The sequence below is a fragment of the Alternaria ventricosa genome, assembly GCF_023758065.1.
Source record: "Alternaria ventricosa strain BMP 2768 chromosome Unknown scaffold_25, whole genome shotgun sequence".
Classification (NCBI taxonomy): domain Eukaryota; kingdom Fungi; phylum Ascomycota; class Dothideomycetes; order Pleosporales; family Pleosporaceae; genus Alternaria; species Alternaria ventricosa.
Window position 1 is genome coordinate 156,432 of NW_026055705.1, and position 18,619 is coordinate 175,050.

General features: G+C 52.9%; 6 protein-coding genes across 6 annotated transcripts; 2 read left to right on the forward strand and 4 right to left on the reverse strand.

Moving 5' to 3' along the window:
- Positions 1–1,099: 1,099 nt before the first annotated feature.
- On the reverse strand, positions 1,100–2,102 carry J4E93_009901 (uncharacterized protein; the record flags this gene model as incomplete). Its single annotated transcript, XM_049347789.1, has 4 exons — positions 1,100–1,566; positions 1,618–1,845; positions 1,898–1,970; positions 2,022–2,102. The coding sequence occupies 4 exons, from the start codon at positions 2,100–2,102 to the stop codon at positions 1,100–1,102; spliced, it is 849 nt and encodes a 282-aa protein (XP_049195018.1).
- Positions 2,103–4,543: 2,441 nt separating this feature from the next.
- Positions 4,544–5,424, forward strand: J4E93_009902 (uncharacterized protein; the record flags this gene model as incomplete). Its single annotated transcript, XM_049347790.1, has 2 exons — positions 4,544–5,320; positions 5,374–5,424. 2 exons carry the CDS (start codon positions 4,544–4,546, stop codon positions 5,422–5,424), a joined length of 828 nt encoding a protein of 275 aa, XP_049195019.1.
- Positions 5,425–6,397: 973 nt separating this feature from the next.
- J4E93_009903 (uncharacterized protein) lies at positions 6,398–8,452 on the reverse strand (the record flags this gene model as incomplete). The annotated part of the gene is made up of 4 exons (XM_049347791.1): positions 6,398–6,828; positions 6,885–7,723; positions 7,780–8,066; positions 8,315–8,452. 4 exons carry the CDS (start codon positions 8,450–8,452, stop codon positions 6,398–6,400), a joined length of 1,695 nt encoding a protein of 564 aa, XP_049195020.1.
- A 2,021-nt stretch (positions 8,453–10,473) lies between these two features.
- J4E93_009904 (uncharacterized protein) lies at positions 10,474–11,457 on the reverse strand (the record flags this gene model as incomplete). Its single annotated transcript, XM_049347792.1, has 2 exons — positions 10,474–11,229; positions 11,275–11,457. The coding sequence occupies 2 exons, from the start codon at positions 11,455–11,457 to the stop codon at positions 10,474–10,476; spliced, it is 939 nt and encodes a 312-aa protein (XP_049195021.1).
- A 2,862-nt stretch (positions 11,458–14,319) lies between these two features.
- J4E93_009905 (uncharacterized protein) lies at positions 14,320–16,112 on the forward strand (the record flags this gene model as incomplete). Its single annotated transcript, XM_049347793.1, has 3 exons — positions 14,320–14,415; positions 14,470–14,855; positions 14,903–16,112. The coding sequence occupies 3 exons, from the start codon at positions 14,320–14,322 to the stop codon at positions 16,110–16,112; spliced, it is 1,692 nt and encodes a 563-aa protein (XP_049195022.1).
- Positions 16,113–16,231: 119 nt separating this feature from the next.
- On the reverse strand, positions 16,232–17,587 carry J4E93_009906 (uncharacterized protein; the record flags this gene model as incomplete). The annotated part of the gene is made up of 1 exon (XM_049347794.1): positions 16,232–17,587. One exon carries the CDS (start codon positions 17,585–17,587, stop codon positions 16,232–16,234), a length of 1,356 nt encoding a protein of 451 aa, XP_049195023.1.
- Between the last annotated feature and the right edge of the window lie 1,032 nt (positions 17,588–18,619).

Sequence of the window (18,619 nt, forward strand, 5' to 3'; positions counted from 1 at the left end):
TTGCTCCTTTGCTCGTCCTCCCACGCTGCATTATCGTCACAAGAAGGCTAGCCGGTGCCCCGTGCGGGGACTGATGTATGAGGGGAGAATTCGTAGGGCTAGCCTAGGGGAAGGATGCCGGAAGGATGCCGAGAGCGTTGGAGCTTAGATCGCGACCAGGATGGCCTCGTAGGGTGAAGCAATGAGGACGGCCTTTCTGAAGTCGCGCGTTGGTATCTCGTAGAGGGAGGGACGGGGCGAGTGCGCAGCCATGCAGGGAGCTTAGCAATTCAGCAACTGGGAAAAACGCGATTTGTACGTCACAGGGAATTGTCGTATGAGAACGTGGTGGTACCAAGAGCGTAAGCCACTCAGGCTAGTATACTTCAAGTCGAGGCGGTGCACAGCAAGGCAACCACCAAGCATGGAAGCATAGAAGCTTTTACGTCTCAGATCTCATTTCCGCTCGCCGCACTGTAGAGGCACGATAAATGCAGCAGGGAGTGGTGAGAGCATCCATAATGGTATGGACGCGTCTCCATCGCGAGCGCGGGAGTGCCTGGCGTCACCGCGAGCGGGGTGTGCAGTGCACAGACCGCGACGAAGGCACCTGTGGACCTATCGTGATCGCAAGCGGGAGGCGGAGCAGCGAAGGATAGTGGCAAATTTTCAGAATGCGCGCAGCTGTTTGGTGTTATGGGAAGCTCTTTGCGCCCAGGATGGGGGACTCTTACCAAAGCTTCTTGGGTGGTGTGGGTGGAGCGTGTAATCTCCATCAACTGCTGTCCTGCGCACGCCAGCCAACTTGGCGTCGTGGCTTCGCTCATGAAAATTTTCTGAGCATGAAACAATGCGCAAAGGTCGAGACGCGTCCTTCGTAAACATGCTGGCGAAGGACGGGTAATTCATCTTGTTCGACGGATGACGTCGGTGGGTGAGGGGTACCGACTCCGTGACGCTCGGAGGCGGCGCTTACGGCTATCTCAACAGTCTTCGGATAAGATCTTGGCTTCGTACGTGGCACGCTCAACGCAGTGTCAAAGCGTATCGCACGCTGCATGCAGTCAGCAACGTGAAACGGGTTCTGGCCAGAGTTCGTGCGATGTGATGGTGCATGGAGCTACAGCTTCCCCTTAGTTGCACTGTGACCTGTCAGGGCAAGGTACCACTTGACACCGCACATGTCGATCCCGTCGTTTCCACAAACGCCCGCCTGTCGGGCCCTCTCTAGTATTGCATCATATTTATCCTGGCCCTTGACGCCGATCGTGATCGACACAAGGCCCTCTGGCTGCCCTTGTCTCCCTGGTGTGAATCCCAGCCTGGCGTTCGTGAAAGCCAGCAGGTCGCGGCTTCGCACGACGCCAAATATCGCTTCCCACTCCCGTGCGGCCGCTTCGTGGCCAAGGTCGCCGGGCTGCAGGCGCAGTACACAGCCCTCTAGCGTAAGGTGTTCGGTCCGCTCCATGCCGGCCCTATAGCGGTCGACGTCTGAACCGCAGGCATGCCATGGGGAGAAGCGAGACTGAACTGGCGTTGGATTCTTCGGACCCGGTGCGTGGGAATCGAGTTCTGGCATCATACCGCCTATCACTTCATTAGCCGTATAACCTTGCAATTGTTAGGTGCCTAGCGTACCCTTGATGCCCTTTGGATGGTATTGAATGCACACCGAATCCGCGTAACTATGCTCAAAGATGACTTTCGACAGTCCCTTCGCTTCAATGTATTCGCGTCGCTTCTTCGCATCCTCGGTCTGCATGATGATCATATATCCGCCGTCGCCGCGCTTCTCGATCAAGCGTCCGGCAGTCGTCCCTGACTTAATGGGCGAGACTACCTCGATGAAGTCGCCGCCGATCGGTACTGTAGTCATGTCAGTCGCTGAGCTCAGAAAGAGAAGGGACCATAAACATACTGAGGAAGTTCTTCAACCCCCATTGCTCAACAGCTGGATCCTCGAAGACGACTTCTGTTCCTAGAACGTATGTCTGGCACCTCTATCAGTTCTCGAAATGTCTACCTTGACATCGACGGCCTACAAGCTGCTGCTTCGCGCGTTCGATATCCTCCGCGACAAGTGCGATCTGGCGTAGACGCGTTGGAGCCGGAGCAAGAGCCATGTTTGCTTGAAGATTTTTCCAAAGGAGCTATCCGATGGGCTAGAATTCAGTTGAAAGAGCGAGATGATGGATTCGGGACGCGTAATGCCTCATTGACGCTTACTCGAGCTCAGCGGCTCAGCAGCGAGTAGCTTGTTCCCCGCATCAGCAGCCGCGGCACTTCCTAATGCAAAAGCTACAACGTTAGTGTATTGGATTAGTAGAGCATCAATTGGGATCAATGAGAAGATTGATGACATCGCAGGTATCGACTGAGATACGTATCTGGAGCGGTATTGTGACGTGGTTAGGGCGTGATGTTGCGATGTTTCATCGCGACTGCCATCCGGTCGGGCCGAAGTGCCGAAGCACCGATGCTCTCGTCCGATCTCCAACGCGCCTTCCAACAACCTTCTTTCCACTTCCGCCGCTGATACGCATCAGCATTCACAAGTGAATTCATCTAGTCATCGCGGCGAATGAACGACACGCATTGCGCTCCTTCCTTCGTACGCCTTTCGAGTACATCATCTACAATACCGGGATGGTTGGGCTCCAATGAGTTGTTTGCACGACTAAACCCTAGCCTGGAGGTATGCGACTTTAATGGACTGATATTGTTATAGCGAATATGTCTGCGAATACCTACAGACTAGGTTTGACGAACGTTCTTGAAAACGAGCTTCTTCGTACCCGTGCGCTCATTTACCGACTGACTGACACACCTCTTACTTTGTGGACATTGATAAGCAGTCACCGGGTTTCTGAACAGCCTGCCTGACCTTGAACGAGCTTCTGCGCGTGAGGCACGTTATCTGACAACCGTTTGCCGACTTTACCTCGTGTCCGCAAGGATATGTCATGCCGCCTTCTTCGTGTCTATCATCGATTGTCAACAACAATACTTCGCAATCAACTTCGGTACTCGATCTATACACAGCGAACTCACCGCGCGCATTTATTCATCAATTCGGATCTTCCGGGCGGATTTACATGGCACGCTGAATGTGGTCCATAAGGTCCTACCATCGCCGCTCGTCACTGATGCTATCATACATACGAACTTCACTGGCGTTTGCCGGGCAAAAAGACCTGTCGCAGCAGGGCATCGATCCTTGACTTCAACCAGAATACACGTTATGGTAAGAGACCACCAAGGACCTGACTACCGGCTACGGCCTTTCATCTACTACAATTCGCTCATCTACCGATCACTGCACATTATCGAACTCTCCATACATCTTGTCTCTGGTTTTCGGGTGTTGTAGCCTTTTGGTCATGCTTTCTCAAGCCTACATCCGCAAGACTTCAACATAGGTAACCACAGCGTAGGTTCTCATACTGCACGGAGCGATCTACATGGACACATTCCCGAGTCAAGTCTCCGCAGACTTGAATCTTTTAGTACTGCTGCACTATGGCCTTCCTCCTATCGCGCCTGCGGTCAGATTCGCCAGCTCTACATTGAACTTTCGGACATCACACGTCGAATTACATCTGGTATACCGCATTCCCTCCCCTAACCGGCTCTGAGCTATAGACACTTTCGCTAGGAATCAGGCTGCGTATATCGAAAGGCCGTTGTATGCGCCTAATGTCACAATCTCATACCATGGTAGCTATCCTCTGCTTCGCGACTAGCCACACATCACGAGCCAGTCACGACTATTTCAATAATAACGTCACTACATCGACTTCAACAAGGAACCGCGTTCGACTCAGCAATTATAATGGATGTCTCGATAATTACAAAGCGCTCATCGAGGAATGACTGTCAGATGGCTTCCTTTCACTTTTGGTAGCATGTCCTGAGGACGTACTACACATCTGGAACAGGAAGCCGCCCAGGTTCCAGCTGATCAGGAGACCCTTGTGCCGCAAAGAAAGAGATCACTTCCTCACAATCACGGTCACGGCTGACCCGTTGAGTCATCCAAACCTGTCGACCCCTCCCTGATCAAGACAAAATTCAGTCCATCAAGATTATCAGTACGTCATCTGCGTCTGTTTCTGACGCGCTGAAGTCCGTTTAAGGGATATACAAACGCTTTCGAAACATAAGACACGCGCGTTTTACGCGTTTTTACGCGTTGTGAGCTTCTGTAAGCGTCTTGTCGGCTTCACCACGGTAGCTCGGGTCCGGTGCCCGAGCGCCCACCCTGCCTGTTCAAATTCGTCTTCGCGGTCACCTCCGATTATACTCTCTCTTTACGACTCTCATTCAGCTTCGAAGTATCCGTTCATCTTCTTGTCATTCTTTATAAAGGCCGCTGTTCCCGTAGTCGTCTTCCCTTTCTTCGGCCACTCCCTCGCTTCTGTTCCGGAGACAACGAGTCAACCGTTCTGTTCTACATTTTCTAGGTAAGTCCCTCTTTTCTTTACTGTTCTGTTCTGTTTAGCGTTCTGCGTTTTGCTTTGGTGGGAGCTTCAGTGGTTTATAGCTCTACAGTGAGCTTGTCAAGATGTCGGACTCTGTCAACAACCATTTCTTCGCGATCGCGGCGGCAACACCGCTTCCTTCTATCGAGGGTCAAGACCCCGTCAACAACGGCAACCTCGCACCTCCGCTACCTCGTACTCGTTCTCAAGTCTTCGCACTTCGTTCACCTTTCACGGTTCGACCCACTGTCCTTTCCGCACCCGTTGCCAAGAAGCCGAGTACAAAGCCAAGCAAGAAGCGCAAGCCCGATTTCACCATCTTCGTTGACACCGAGGCGGCCAACGACGTCCCGAGGCCCATTCAGACACCCAAGCGGTCCAAGACCAACAACTTACGCACTCCGCTCGGCGACAGGACCTTCTCTACTGCTTCAACGCCCTCGCCATCTCCCCGTCTTCCCGACACCCCGTTCCGCTTCTCGCCTGCCGACCCTCTCTGGGAGAACACCGAGAACTACGAGCCCTACATTGATACTCCTCCCACGACCCCACTTGGTCCTCCTTCCACGCCCCTCGGTCCCACCGCCTCGGTCGGCCCACCTCCTCCGCTGTCCACACGCGCTCTTCGTCCTCGCCGTGATCGTGCTTCTTCCTTAGCCAACCTGCTCCCCCCGGCCAACATGCTCGCCTACAACATGCTCGGTATCCAGAACTGGAGGATCAGCTCCATCGGTATCAACCTCGCCTACCGCAAGGTCGCTAGTAGAACCCACCCGGACGTGGTTGCGCCAGCTCAGAAGGAGCTCGCAACGCTGGACATGCAGCAGATCAACGCCGTCAAGGACATGTTGATGGACAAGGTAAGTTTTGATTGCACGAAAAGAATGTGAGATATGTACTGACACCTCTATAGGACCTCCGCATCAAGTACCACCGCGACGGTCTCATCCCCTGGGTCGTCTGAGGCCCCGAGATGTTGTACCACACTGATGATACGATGATCACGATACGACTATAATGCTGGGTTTGTGTAAGAGATACTGGAAGAGAGTTGTGTACAGGGTTTTGCCGCCTGTGGCATCCCAGTGTATTTTCCAAACGGTTGATACGATGAGTATGAGCATGATGGTAATGGTCAGTGGTTGGTGTGGTAATGGGTGGCGATTCGATACCGCCGTGAATTATCATTCATGGCAGTGGTAATGGGCGGTGGAGGACGATTGCCTTGTCTTTCCTTGTTTTTCTTTACTTGCTTTCACGACACGACACGAGCTTATGGTGCTACGCTACATGCACGCATTCGCGCACGACGGATACGTTTTCATGACGCTTAAAGCGACACGATGGTTACGAATACTGGTATGCTCAATACATTACATTCATTTGGAGCTCGAGCGTTGCGATAATATACGAGTGAGTTCCTGTGTGACAATTTCGTGTCAGTGAGCACGTCATACATCTTCATCTTCACGTAAGCTACCCTGGACTTAAGCACGGAATACATGACACAGCATATAGCACAAGAGACGCCGCACATCCCGACCATATACCGAAACCAGCAAACTGAGAGCAGAGTGCACTCCAATTCCTCAATTCTTCGTCTATCGTACTCCGTATATCGTCGCCGGGTCGCCCCATAAGCTTCTCATTCAACGCGACCATCGAACGAAAAGCAACTCCGTGTAATATGCTTCGCTAGTAACAACAACGAGTGGTCCGCCCCATTCGCCCTTCGGGTTGCCAAGGTTCCGGCCCGTCCCACTACAGCATTCATCTCCGCGGACATCTCCGCGGCACACTGGATCGCGAAAAAAAACCTGCCCCGCAGCGTGCCGTGCTTAGCGATCAGGGCCAATCCGTCCTACCGTCGCAACCCTTCTGCATAACGTAAATCGTCTCGATCTCTCGATCTTCCCCGTCCAACACCACGGATTCCATCAATACCCCTCCGTCCTAATCCTCACATAACTATCCGCATTACTAACATACCCCCTGAAACTCGGTCCCAGACTCCAACTCGCCAATTCCCTAACCACATCCCTCGCCGCATCACATAAATCCACCTGGCCCGTCTCTTCATTACTACACAGCGCCTGGTCCGTCGCAAATGACCAATCGCACTGGATATTCAGACTCATATCCATGAGCCACTCCATGCGCTCCTGCATAGCAGGGATCTGAGTAACGAGTTCGCGGAAGGCGGGCCAGACGATGAAGTCGACGATGTTGATGTGGGGCATGAAGAGTTGGTTGGGCGTGGGGCGGAACCATTCGGGGATTGCGTTGTAGGTTTCTGGGCTGGGGGAGATCATCCAGCGCATTAGGTACCAGAAGAGGTACATGGAGCCGAAGCAGGAGAAGGTGTTACCTGCGGGGGGTTGTTAGCGAGGGGAGATTGGGGGATGGGTAAGGTGGAGTTGTTACCCTTCATGTATACGCCGTGCACCATGCCGACTGCCCATTTGGTGAGTATGCCGGAGTTGTTGTATACGTCTTCGTCCCATAGCGCGGCAAGATTCGGATGGATCTCGATGATTTGGTCCGCTGGTATGCCCATGTTCATAAGTGTTGTTGCTTGTTCGTAGATACCAGGGAATGCGCGTTTTAATGAGCCAGGGTCGGGCACGGTGTTGATAGGTAACATGGACCATGTGGGTAGAAACAAGTTGGTGATCTGCGTCTCTTGAATGTCGCCTGGATAGTGGTTGCTTCGGATGCTACTGGAGAATGGCATGTTGCCGAAGAGGTTGCGGAGATTGAGATTCGGGTGTATTCTGATGGTGTTCACGATCGGTTGTCGGCCAGTGAGATGCGTGGGGTATGCCGAGCGTATCGTGTTTTGTCTATGTGGTGAGGGCCGTTGGCTTCGAGATGGTTTGGATGACGGTGCCGCGTTCGCGACGCCGTCGAAGTTAGTTCCTTGCTGCAGAAGTCTTGGGTCAATCTGGCTTTCAAGCCTATCTTCCTCCTCACTCTCTTCCCCCTCATCCCTTGTTAGAAGATAGTCCTCTCGATCAAACAGCGGGACTAGGAAAGGATGATCGTTTGATCCGTCCGTCGTTGCTTGTTGTTTTCCCTTACCCGACGCAAATGATGATGAAGGATTGTTTGCCGAAGGCGACCAGCCTCTATTCTGACTTGTTGGTGATGCCATGGAGATGTTAGAGCCTTTTCGAAACTGCGAGCCGCCTTTACTCGTGTCGAATGCGGATTCGTGGCTCATACCGCTTCCAGAAGTGTCGGTAGACTCCTGACCCAGTAAGCTGAACCAGAGTTATCAACTTGTTGTAGCCAGAGGAAGCTGTCGAGTGATGCATACCTGGGGGGATGGCCGGATATCGCCGGGGATATTGTCATTGGGAGGGTCTTCGCGACCTCTTCGGGAGCTTCACCAAGCCTTAGTCGAGCAAGAACAGCGGCGGCCTGGTCATCGGTCCCGGAGCGTAGCGATGTGACTATGCGCTTCAGATCATCCAGCTCGCCAGTCATGCTGTCTCTTTTCATAATCTTCATGCGCTCAGCTCGCGAGACACCTTCGGCGACGTCGTATTGACATGATAGGTCGTTCTCCTTGCATCGGTTGCATCGGGGTCTCGTGCCGTCACACTAGGAATAATCAATCAGCACAGTCCGCGGGGCCAATGAAAGCTGCAAAAGGCCTACGTACAGGTAGTGTCACATGATGTGAGTACCTATAGAAGAGCGCAAATCAGGTATGCAAGGGCCTTGAGTACTTGGAAGTATCATTCAGTGCCCTGCAGTGCTGAGTAGCATGGCATAGTGCCTGAAAGCTGAGCGAGATACCTTGGAATGGTCCAGGGCATTGCTATCGCGTGTAACTCGGTCCTACGTACCTTAGCCTTCCCATTTCGGCACTGCACGCACGCCACGGCAACAGCCTGTCGCTTCTTCCGCCGGTCTGAGGTTGGGCGTCGCTGCCCCGGCTCATCTGAGGCTGGTGCAATGCTTTGCCATCGCTCCGAGTGATCCATACCGTGAATGTCGATGTAGTGGGCGAGATTCCCAGTGCTCAGAGATGCCAAAGTCGCTTGTGGAGCCGGTGGAGCCTAGGCAGTGTCGGATGCGTGAGCGTGTTCAGCAGGCCGTGTTGTTGGGCTCGCCTCGCGCTCTGGAGTTGCGCTTCTCCTACCTGTACACATCTGCAGCGGTTCGCCACTTCCTGTTGCACAGATAAACCGGTCGATGCGCCACGGGTCCCTCGCCTTGGAATATTTGAACAGATCGCATTTGCGACCAAGATCGAATTTGATCGAAAGCTCGGTACAAAAGGCCGACAGCAAGCTTCGTCCGGGAATGCTCTCCTGACCAATGAGATGCTATGGCGCACCATCTCACGTGCTGTAAAGACCGGTCCAGAATAAGGCATCGAAATCTGTTACTATGAAAAAGAGGCGAAGGAGAAAAGTGCATGAGGGTGGAAACCGAGGCTACGTTCCAGACGGATAGATTGGCTAGCTTCGGCGGCACACGTGCGGCGGTTCGGGTCCAGATGTATTTGCTCGCTAGCATTCAACGGGGTTCCAGGCTCCCCAACGCTTCGAGAGCCTCAAACGACCGCCTGAGGTGTGGGTGAAGGCTGGTCATGATTGGACGGCGTACAGCGACAGGTGTGGTGGAGTGGAGGTGGCTGTGCGCGTCGCGCTGACTGCTACCTAGGTAGACTGATCCATTGCAACCGAGAAATATCTCGCATCGAAGTGTGACGTCATGCCATCCACAACATCTCCCAAACAACCTTCTCTTGATCTTAGTAGGCATACCATGCATATACGGCACTGGGCGCGGCAGTTAGGTCGGTAAAGCGTCGTCGCCACCGGTCCTACCCGGTGGGCTCGTCATGTCGCCATCCGTACATTGAGAAAAAAGGCAAAATCGCATTGCGCCACGGAAGAGTTGGCGGACGAGGTTCAAATACAACATGCGTGATTGACGTCACTGGGCAGACTGAACTCCAAGATTACTTTGAGGTGCCACGATGGCAAAATCGGAGCCTAGACCACCTCGCGTTGGAAAAAAACGTCCGACGGATGCTACTGGCTACATGCATCGGCAAGTTGTGTGGAATCGACATACGTTATTTGTCGTGGTATTGCACAGAGATCGCAACACCATAAACGGGAGCGGGTGCCTGTAGTACTGCGACATTCGTGCGTCCTCTTTTGCTTGCTCTACAAGGTCCGGAGTTTGAGGCCGACCCGCCTCATTTTTTCGAGCCCACAGTCAGCACTTCGAAAATAGGGCGACTGATATGGTATGCGCATGGCTTTGCTAGCTATATGTCGACAAACTTTCCCTCTTTGAACTGCCGTTGCATGAAGGATGATATCTGATGAGAGTGGAATCTGAACACTTCAACACGTGATTCTCGTAACGAGTTTCCTCAGCTCCGGCTCCAGAAAACGAAAACGTGTGAACATGCTAGCCACGTTGGTACCGCCAGCCTTGCCGATTCGCCCACGGAGTGCACATTCCGAAACACCTTGACGAAAGGGGTACGAGCCAGACCTCCAAGGGCCATGGGCTTTGCAAATCGCATACCGACACCAAGGTAGCCTCATCTTGGATCCACCTCGGTTGGCCCTCCGCCGAAATCTCGGCCTTCAGCGCCGCCCGCCAATCTGTCGCCAGCGGCAGCTGCATATGAAGTCCAGGTACTATTCAGCTGTGCCTCAACTAGGAGTAGGGAACATGCTTCCTAATGAGGCTGGGCAGAGTCCATCTGCGGGTTCTAGGCTATGAACTTCGTAACGAACTTTGCACGCGAGAATAAGTGTTGAAAATGCGGATACGCGATGAGGTGATCTGTAAGATAAATTGTGTTACTAGCAACGGGCGACTACGCCTCAGAAGTTCCTGACTCCTTGCTCGGCATAGAAAATTCCCTCGGTATATCCTCCACTCTATGTCTTCGCTAAGGTCCTGTACTGACAAAAGAAAGCGCTATACCATGGCCCAATAGAGACAAAACCCGTAATCTAAGCACCCATGGTATCTAAACCCGACCCAATACGATGTCGTTATCCGATGATGTGGTGTCCATACTCTTGCCCCGACTCGCCCTGTTCTTGCCAATAGTGTTGCCGAGCGCTGGGAAGCAGTACCCAGGATGGAATACGGTAAGCACCAACACACTCATGAAGATCATGACACCTTCCAAGATGATAAAGTCCGTCTCGTCGCGCATGAGCTCACTGCCCCAACCATCCGTGAGTTCCGGGATACGGTAGATGCATCGAATGAAGATACCCAAGAAGCCAATGATGATGGCGAACATGAAGCAGCGGAACGATGTCTTGTGGAAGAGCGTCATTGCGCTGGAGGAGAGTTGTTCGCGGCGTTTGTAGGTGCGGATAGTGTACTCGACGAGAAGGGCGCCAAAGAAGGACAGAACGACGACCTGGATGACGACACCGGCCACCATGAGATTTGTTCCGGTGTCTTGTAAATCCGAGCCGCTATCTGCTGTAGCAGCAATGCCACCGCCGGCACCCTGGAGAACGAGCGAGACGATGTCACCAGTGATGAAGATGCGTGTGTACCACACCGGCGGCAAGCGTGACCACGACTGTCCGAAGTTGATGACGATGTGCTTGAGCGTGAGGTATATCCCAGCGGAAACGAAGGCGGGGGAGATAATCAAGCAACAGATCTGCATCTGGAAGCCTGTCTCGTCGTAAGGGTTGTTGTACAGGAGGATGCGTCCGATGTATCCAACGAGCTCGCCCAAGCAGCCTAGACAGAGGGCAATCTATCGGACGTTAGATTCGTCTTGCTAAATCGAGGAATAGTTTACCATGTAGGTCCACGTCTTGTATCGGATACCCAGCCCCAAGTTGATAACCAGGCAGAGGCCAAAGAAGGCCGCGAAGAAAGCATTGGCTTCGATACTGGGGTAGTAGCCGTATAGTGTACCCTCTACGGGACATTCGGGGCCAACTTCGACGCACCACTGAGGGACGTCTACTTGTTCGGGCATCGTCAAGGGGTTTTTGGGAGCTGGAGGGTCGTTGCGATAGGGGTGGAATACTCCGAAAGCGATTGAGATAAGTGATCTCTGGGGAAGATGGAGGTGAGTGCGGTGGTTCGTGATGATAACCTGTTAAGGACGGATGGCCCGGCACCTTATAGCCTACAGTCGGAGATACAGGTGAGATGGTGTTTCGCACCATGCACCGAATCCATACATGGTGCAAGTATAGCCCCAGCCTGAGGCAGTGCGGGCTACGCGTATCTCAACGACCCGTTTGCTAGTCCTAGAATAGCCAAGGATGCGAAATCTGACAGGCGCATGCAGGAAGCCTTCTCTTGCAAGCCACGTTCTAAGTCATCACTGTTTCGCGGATTGCCCCAGGATAGGTCTAGCGGCATCGCTTCGGTCGCCAAGAGTTCCGAATGTGGGTATGATTGGGTGCGTCATGGGCTTTGGGCTGAGCAAATGTTGGTGATGAACTTATTTCACCGGATGTGTTTGCGTATATACGCATCTTCATCCGAATCTCCACATCATCTACGTAGGTGATGTGAAGGCGTGGGCCAATCGAGTATCTTGGACACAGGCTCGCGCGACACGATAGCCGCGAAAGACAACACCGAGTATGCCAAGGACACAGCAAATAATGCGCCAGTCACTACAGGGAGACGATGGAGACTGTAGTAGCAATCGTCTATATTCGACTGTTGTTCGGCCCAAGTCTGTAGACCTCAGAGGCATACGACCGGCGCCATGCTGACGTTTTGACGCATTCTGCGGAGGAACTTTAGGCCACCGCACTGCAGAGACACGGTGAGTTGTCAAGCCACCAAGGAGTCCGACGAATTATCAGTGGATAAGAATTGATTTCTTAGCGGTATCCAGTTGGTTCCTCGTGTTTGATAGGGCTTGGCACCTCATCGTCCCGGTTACTCGGTCTTCGGTCGATGGACGGTTCCTCCTCGTTTGCTCGTTCGCAACCAACAAGCTTTGCACAGCCATGATACATGCGCTCGAATAGTCGTCGTTTTGCGAGCGATGAAATGTGAGCCCCATTGTCTCACCCCTTTATGCTCATTAGCATCAATTAGGGACCCGCGTGAAGATTCGTGCTGGAGCAGCGCCGTGCTTGCCGTCACCGTCAGTAGCCAGGAGGGAAGTAGAGGACAGTTCGGAAACCATGGCGCAAGCGATACTGAAATTGAACAAACAGCTCTGAACAATGTATCGGACGAATCGTGATGCACTTGATGAAGGTGTTGCGATGGACCATGGACGCGGCATCAGCGATGGAACGCGAGAACCCGCCCGGCGCTTCGGCATCCGCATCTCCGACAATCTGGAGCAGCCGTGCGTACCTAGATCTCTTGTATCCCAGCTCTTTTTCGCAGCGCTCGCTCACCGTCTCGCGCGACATTGAAAGATCGCGATTCACACTTACACCTACGAATGGATCGAAAGTTTCCAGCGTCTCAACAAAGGAGCCAAGGAAATGTACCCGGTCCGGATTGAGCGTCGATATTGCGCGAAGAGCAAACTTCAGTGAGCCATAGTCAATGCGACGTCTGCATCATCAATTCCATCAGCTTGGCGTCCGGCTGTTCGGAGACGATGGACTTGTCATCGCGCGATCACGGAACCTGTCACAATACTTCTCTCCGCTGAATGCGAATGACCATGAACCCAACGGACGGCCAAAGGGATGCGAAACCCGAAAGAGATTACTCTTTGACAACCGCCCTTCGATTAATAAATTGCAGGCTGCAGGCGCAAGATTGACATACGCTAGAGGATTCGTAAGACGATCTTGCATGCTTGGGTTTCCAGCGGCTACTTGCTCTCCTTCTCAAGACCCTAGCGGCAGTACACCGGCGTATGTGAAGTGCAACAGTTACTGCGCAATATACCACAGCGTTAGTTCCGGATATAAGACGTTTGGCACCACAACCACGGGACGAGCGGCCCCAGCTGGATGTCGCAGCATGCACTCTTGAGATGGCATCTGGCAGAAACTCCAAAGTCGACACCGAGCAGCCCGAGCATTCGTCAGTCTCGATCTTACTTACGCACGTAATAGCAAACTGTAGAAAAGGACATTGTCTTGCTAGAGCGACCAAGAGCACACGTCGCATACTAAACACTGCAATTACCATCGCGTGGCGTCTGCATTGGACATGCTGTACCACATCGGCTCTCCCACACATGTCCGACTGTCGGTACATGGTATACCAAAGTTTCCGAGAGATCACCATCGTTTTTGCCTCAACCGCACCACGCTAACCTGTTCCTAGTCTAGGCAAGCCATCATGGAAGCATTGAGATGCACGCCACTTGTGTCTTCCATTCTTTTTTAGCCCAGCACGCGAGACAGCGTTTCGGACGGGGTTCCAATTGGCATCTGTCGCTCCTTGCATTTGCATGTGGGTTTTCTTGATCCGCCGAACACCCTATGTGAGCCAATGGCTGGCCTCGGTATCGTCAAGCTTTATACCTCCACTATGATCAAAACGATCAAACCATTCCCGCGTTGCAGCCCGCTTCTCGCATGGAGACGGTCGGACCCTTGTTGCATCTGTGCAACATGGTTCTTTTGCGCGTATCGGGTGCTGGAGCGCAGACGCATTTTACCCCTTCTAGAAGGGCGGTCTGTTCAAAGCCGTTGATCTTAGCCCGTCGTGCAAGGGTTGGGAGCTTCGAAATATTGAATACGCGTTCATGTCTGATCGGATCGATTGAATCATCGTCGAACGGGCCAACAGCGGCAGTCATGTCTATGAAAAGCATACATTCCTACTTAAACTCCCCGGAGCGCTGCTTCTTCAACCAAATATTCACTCATTATATTTCATTCGTTACTTGTTGAGCAACATGCCGGGTCTATCTCAGGCACTCTTGTTGGCGGTGTACGCTGGAGTAGCTTGCGCAAAGACTGTCACTTACGATTTCGAGGTTGGCTACGTAACTGTGAGTACTCTACTTTACTTGTTGACACCAAATGACAACGCTAACTTACTGTAGGCCGCACCTGATGGCTTCGAGAGACAGGTCATTGGCATCAATGGAGAGTGGCCCATTCCTACCATAGAATGCGATGAGGGTGATACCGTTCAGGTGACGGTTCACAATAGCCTTCCGGATCAAACCACTGCTCTTCATTTCCACGGCATATGGCAAAAGGGAACGCAAAACTACGACGGTCCCAGTGGAGTTACTCAGTGCCCCATTCAACCTGGATCGTCATTCACCTACACTTTTATCGCAAACCCTGCTGGCACTCACTGGTACCATGCGCACGAGAAAGGCCAATATCCCGATGGTCTGCGCGGCAAGATGATTGTGCACGACAGAGCTTGGGAGGCGAGCTTGAACATCGATAAGCAGGTGTACCTTTCAATGTCCGACTGGTAAGCAAATTCAGCCTTTTGTGCGTGCGCGAGCTCACAGTAATCAGGTACCACCGCCCTATGCCGGAAATGATCGAGGCTTACATGAGCCCTGACAACACAAACGCCAACTTCGACTCGCCCGACTCTTTCCTCTTCAACGATCAGGCCAAGCCTTTTGACCTCAAGATCGCTAAGAACAAGAGGTACCTTCTTCGCATCGTCAACACCGCCGCTGTCGCATGCGCTCGCTTCCACATTGCAAACTACACGCTGAGCGTAGTTGAGATTGATGGTGTCCAAACGCAGCCCCAGGAGGCAGAGACGATCATCATCTGCGCCGGCCAGAGCTACGGTGTAGTTGTGCAAGGAAAGAAAGACCCCAAGGGATCCTCCAACTGGATTGCGCAGATGATGACAGACATGTTGACCAACGGCGCCCCCTCAGCCGAGGAGCGAACGGTTATCGGAGAAGTTGTCTACGACGACATCTTCGGCGAGATTGACGACATCATCGACAGCATCTCCGATGAAATCGACGGCATCTTGCTCGACGACGAGTGGACGCCGCCTCCGCAAACCATCCTCAACGACTTCACCATGAAGCCGCTTGATGGCCAGAAGCTCATGGGCCCCGTCGACAACCACATCGAGTTCACCACGAACCAGACCTACTTCGAGGGCGTCGGTACCCGCACTCCTCTCAACGCTCAGCCCTGGGTTCCTCCTCAAGTGCCTACTCTTTACACTGCTCTGACAACCGGCAGCATGGACCCCGCTACCTACGGCCCCGGCATCAACCCCTGGGTCATCAAGTCTGGCGAAATCGTTCAGATTGTCATGCACAACCCACACATGTACCCTCACCCCATGCATCTCCACGGCCACGTCTTCCAAGTCGTCGCCACGGGTCTCGGAGTCTGGAGCGGCGATGAGAGCTCGCTTCCCCGAGTACCCCTCAAGCGCGATGGTTTCGTCGTCCCGGCTTTCGGCTACGCAGTTATCCGCTTCAAGGCTGATAACCCGGGTGTGTGGTTCTTCCATTGCCACATCGATTTCCATCTCGTTGGCGGTATGGCTGCTACAATCATTGAATCGCCTGATCTTCTGAAGGGCTCTGTTCCTGCTGCTGGTGTTGCCCTTTGCGACGCGGGCAAGAGGAAGTCGAGCGGTAACTGCGCTGGTGAGAAGGGTGAGATCTCTGCTGCGGACGCGAGCACCAAGTGCAACAACGTGTACAACACGCGTGTTCGTGGTGCGATGATCGAGCAGAACTAGTCTTTTCGCACTTTGCATCTTTTCCTCTTCTTTGTAGAACATTGAATACTGTACATGTCTTCATCTATATTTAATTAGACTGTATCTTATCATACCACTATTTCTTTTCGTAATACAATTCAATGGGCTTTGCCACATCCACACCCGCTCTTGGTCCCGACCCTCTTCTTCCAGCTCCATGTAATTGTCGGGTCGGCAACCATTTTTTGCATCACTGCAGTGTCTTTGTCATTCCAGCCCTTGTCCAGCATGCTCATCTCCACACTTAGCCTCGCATACCGCACCGCCTCCCATTTCATCCCGAAACTACTGTATGTCTCCGCGGCATGCTGATACGCTGTTGCGAGACTAGCATCGAGACGCTCTTGCTGGTACAAACTGATGAGAAGCTCTGCCGTTGCCGGAGTGGCGGCTGAAGATTCCGTCCAGTCACTGAGAACGTCCTGCTGGATAGCCGCAATCTGTTCGAGCCTCGAATCCGATTCCGAGACTAAAGAAGCATGTGCAGTGCATGTGGAGCAAGAACACTTGAAGCCCCAGTTCTTTTCCAACCCACGCATACGCCGTGCGCGGGGCAACTCATTATTTATGTATGTTATAGTGATTTCCTCGCCGGGGTATATGGGTCGGATGGCGTGGACGTAGTGCGCCATCGTCTTTTCGTCGAAGAAGTACGCGGCGTTGGGTCGGCAGTCGTGGTTCAACATGGCGATTTCAGGGAAAAGTGCGGATTGCGCAATGTCATCGATAGAGACTTCGAAGTTGTTGGTCGTGATGCGGTCGTCTATCGCATCGGCATCAGGCGTGTGGCCCATGAGCTCCCAGAACAAAGACTGCGTTGACTTCGGAAGCGTGTCGATACCGCGATGCAGCAGCGCAAGGCGCTCGGATTCGGGTAGCTCGTAAAGATCGGGGTCTGTGATGAGGATAGGTGTGGAAGCGAAGATCTCGTCGCCTCGCTGAAGGGTCTTGTTTGCGACCAGGCCTCTTCCTTTCCCAGGGAATTCATGCTGGTAGAATGGCGGGTTCTCGTAACAGTTGATGCGCTCGAGCGTTTCTGGGCGTTTGAAAGCGTCGTGTTGCAGCATGGCGTAGGCGAAGGTACGTGCGGTGACGATGAAGATGCCTCTCCCCGATGCGAAGTCTTGTTTGCTGAAGACGCAGTAGGGCTCTGCGACTTTTTCGTTGGTGAAACATTCTGGCCAGAATGTCCAGGGGAAGTTTTCTGTTTGAGAGGCTAGGGCGCGTGCGTCTTCTAGGGAGTTTGTGTGGGGTGAGGGGTCGGTGGTGTTGGACTGGAATGCTACTGATGCTGGCGAGTTGCCGTATGCCAACGGTAGGCATTTGCCGTTATCGAGCAGGTGATTTGATGGGCAAGCATCTTGTATGAGAGGTTGTTGCGCAACATTGCCGACTTTCTCATTCGACAGTGCGAGCGCGCTTCCCAGCAAGCTCAGGCTAATAGCTGACTTCATGATGATTGGCTGTGGTTTGTGAGTGGATTCGGTATTCCGGGATATCGTGATATGAGAGCAAAAGAACAGTATGGGTTGCAGTTTCGTTTTTGTATAAGGATGTCTTGAACGTTTGGGTAGAAACTTGAAACGCAACCTGATCGTGAAGCTGGAGATGAAACGATTGCGCAAAACAAGCCGCACCCAGACGCGTCGGAACCACCTTTGGGCGTTACTACATGGGCGCTGTAACATACTGGGTATGAGGCTTCAGCCTTCGCTCAAGAATAGTTACGCGTTAGGGATAGAACATCAGCTTGGCTGGCGTGTTCTCCCTAGGTAGTTATGGCCCCGGGGGTGTCGCGATGCTCAAGCCACGCAGCTGGAGTGGTCTTCGTAGGAGTCGTGCTGCTCATGTTGGGAGTCGCTAGGGTGCGCAAGATACGTTTCTGTGACATTGCTTGCTTGCGACAGATGTTGCTAGGATGTCGGATTACGAGTGCGCGGGGAACGGCGGGAGGATGCACCTGAGTGAAGACGTGACGCGTTTCGAGGGTGAAACCCCAGCGCGATCAGGCCTCGGCAAAACCTGCCCGCTAACCTTTGTAAGAGCAAGCGCGAACCCCACCACTTGAACCTTTGTCGGGAAGCAGCCACGCAGCTAAACCCACACAGGCCCGTCATCCTAAATGCGAACGGCGTCGTGTTGCGCCATCAGATTGCTAACTTCGTATACTTTTGGTGGAACTCCCAGGCCGAGCACGACGAAGTGAGATGAGCTCCTCACCACACTCATACCAGCACTACTACCTAGGTACTACTGCGTCTATTCCAGCTCGAACTAATCTCAATATTTCAGTATGCAGGCTATCATTCTTCCACAAAGTGCAAACGTGGTGGAGGCACACACTGATACCAGCAAAACTTTCCTGCGGCATATGCGGTGAGGGTACATATGTGTATAGGTACATGAAGCTGCAAGGCTCTCAGAACACGGCCATGTGTGAAAGATAATCCATTGGCATATATACGGGATGCTTGCGTACACGAAAA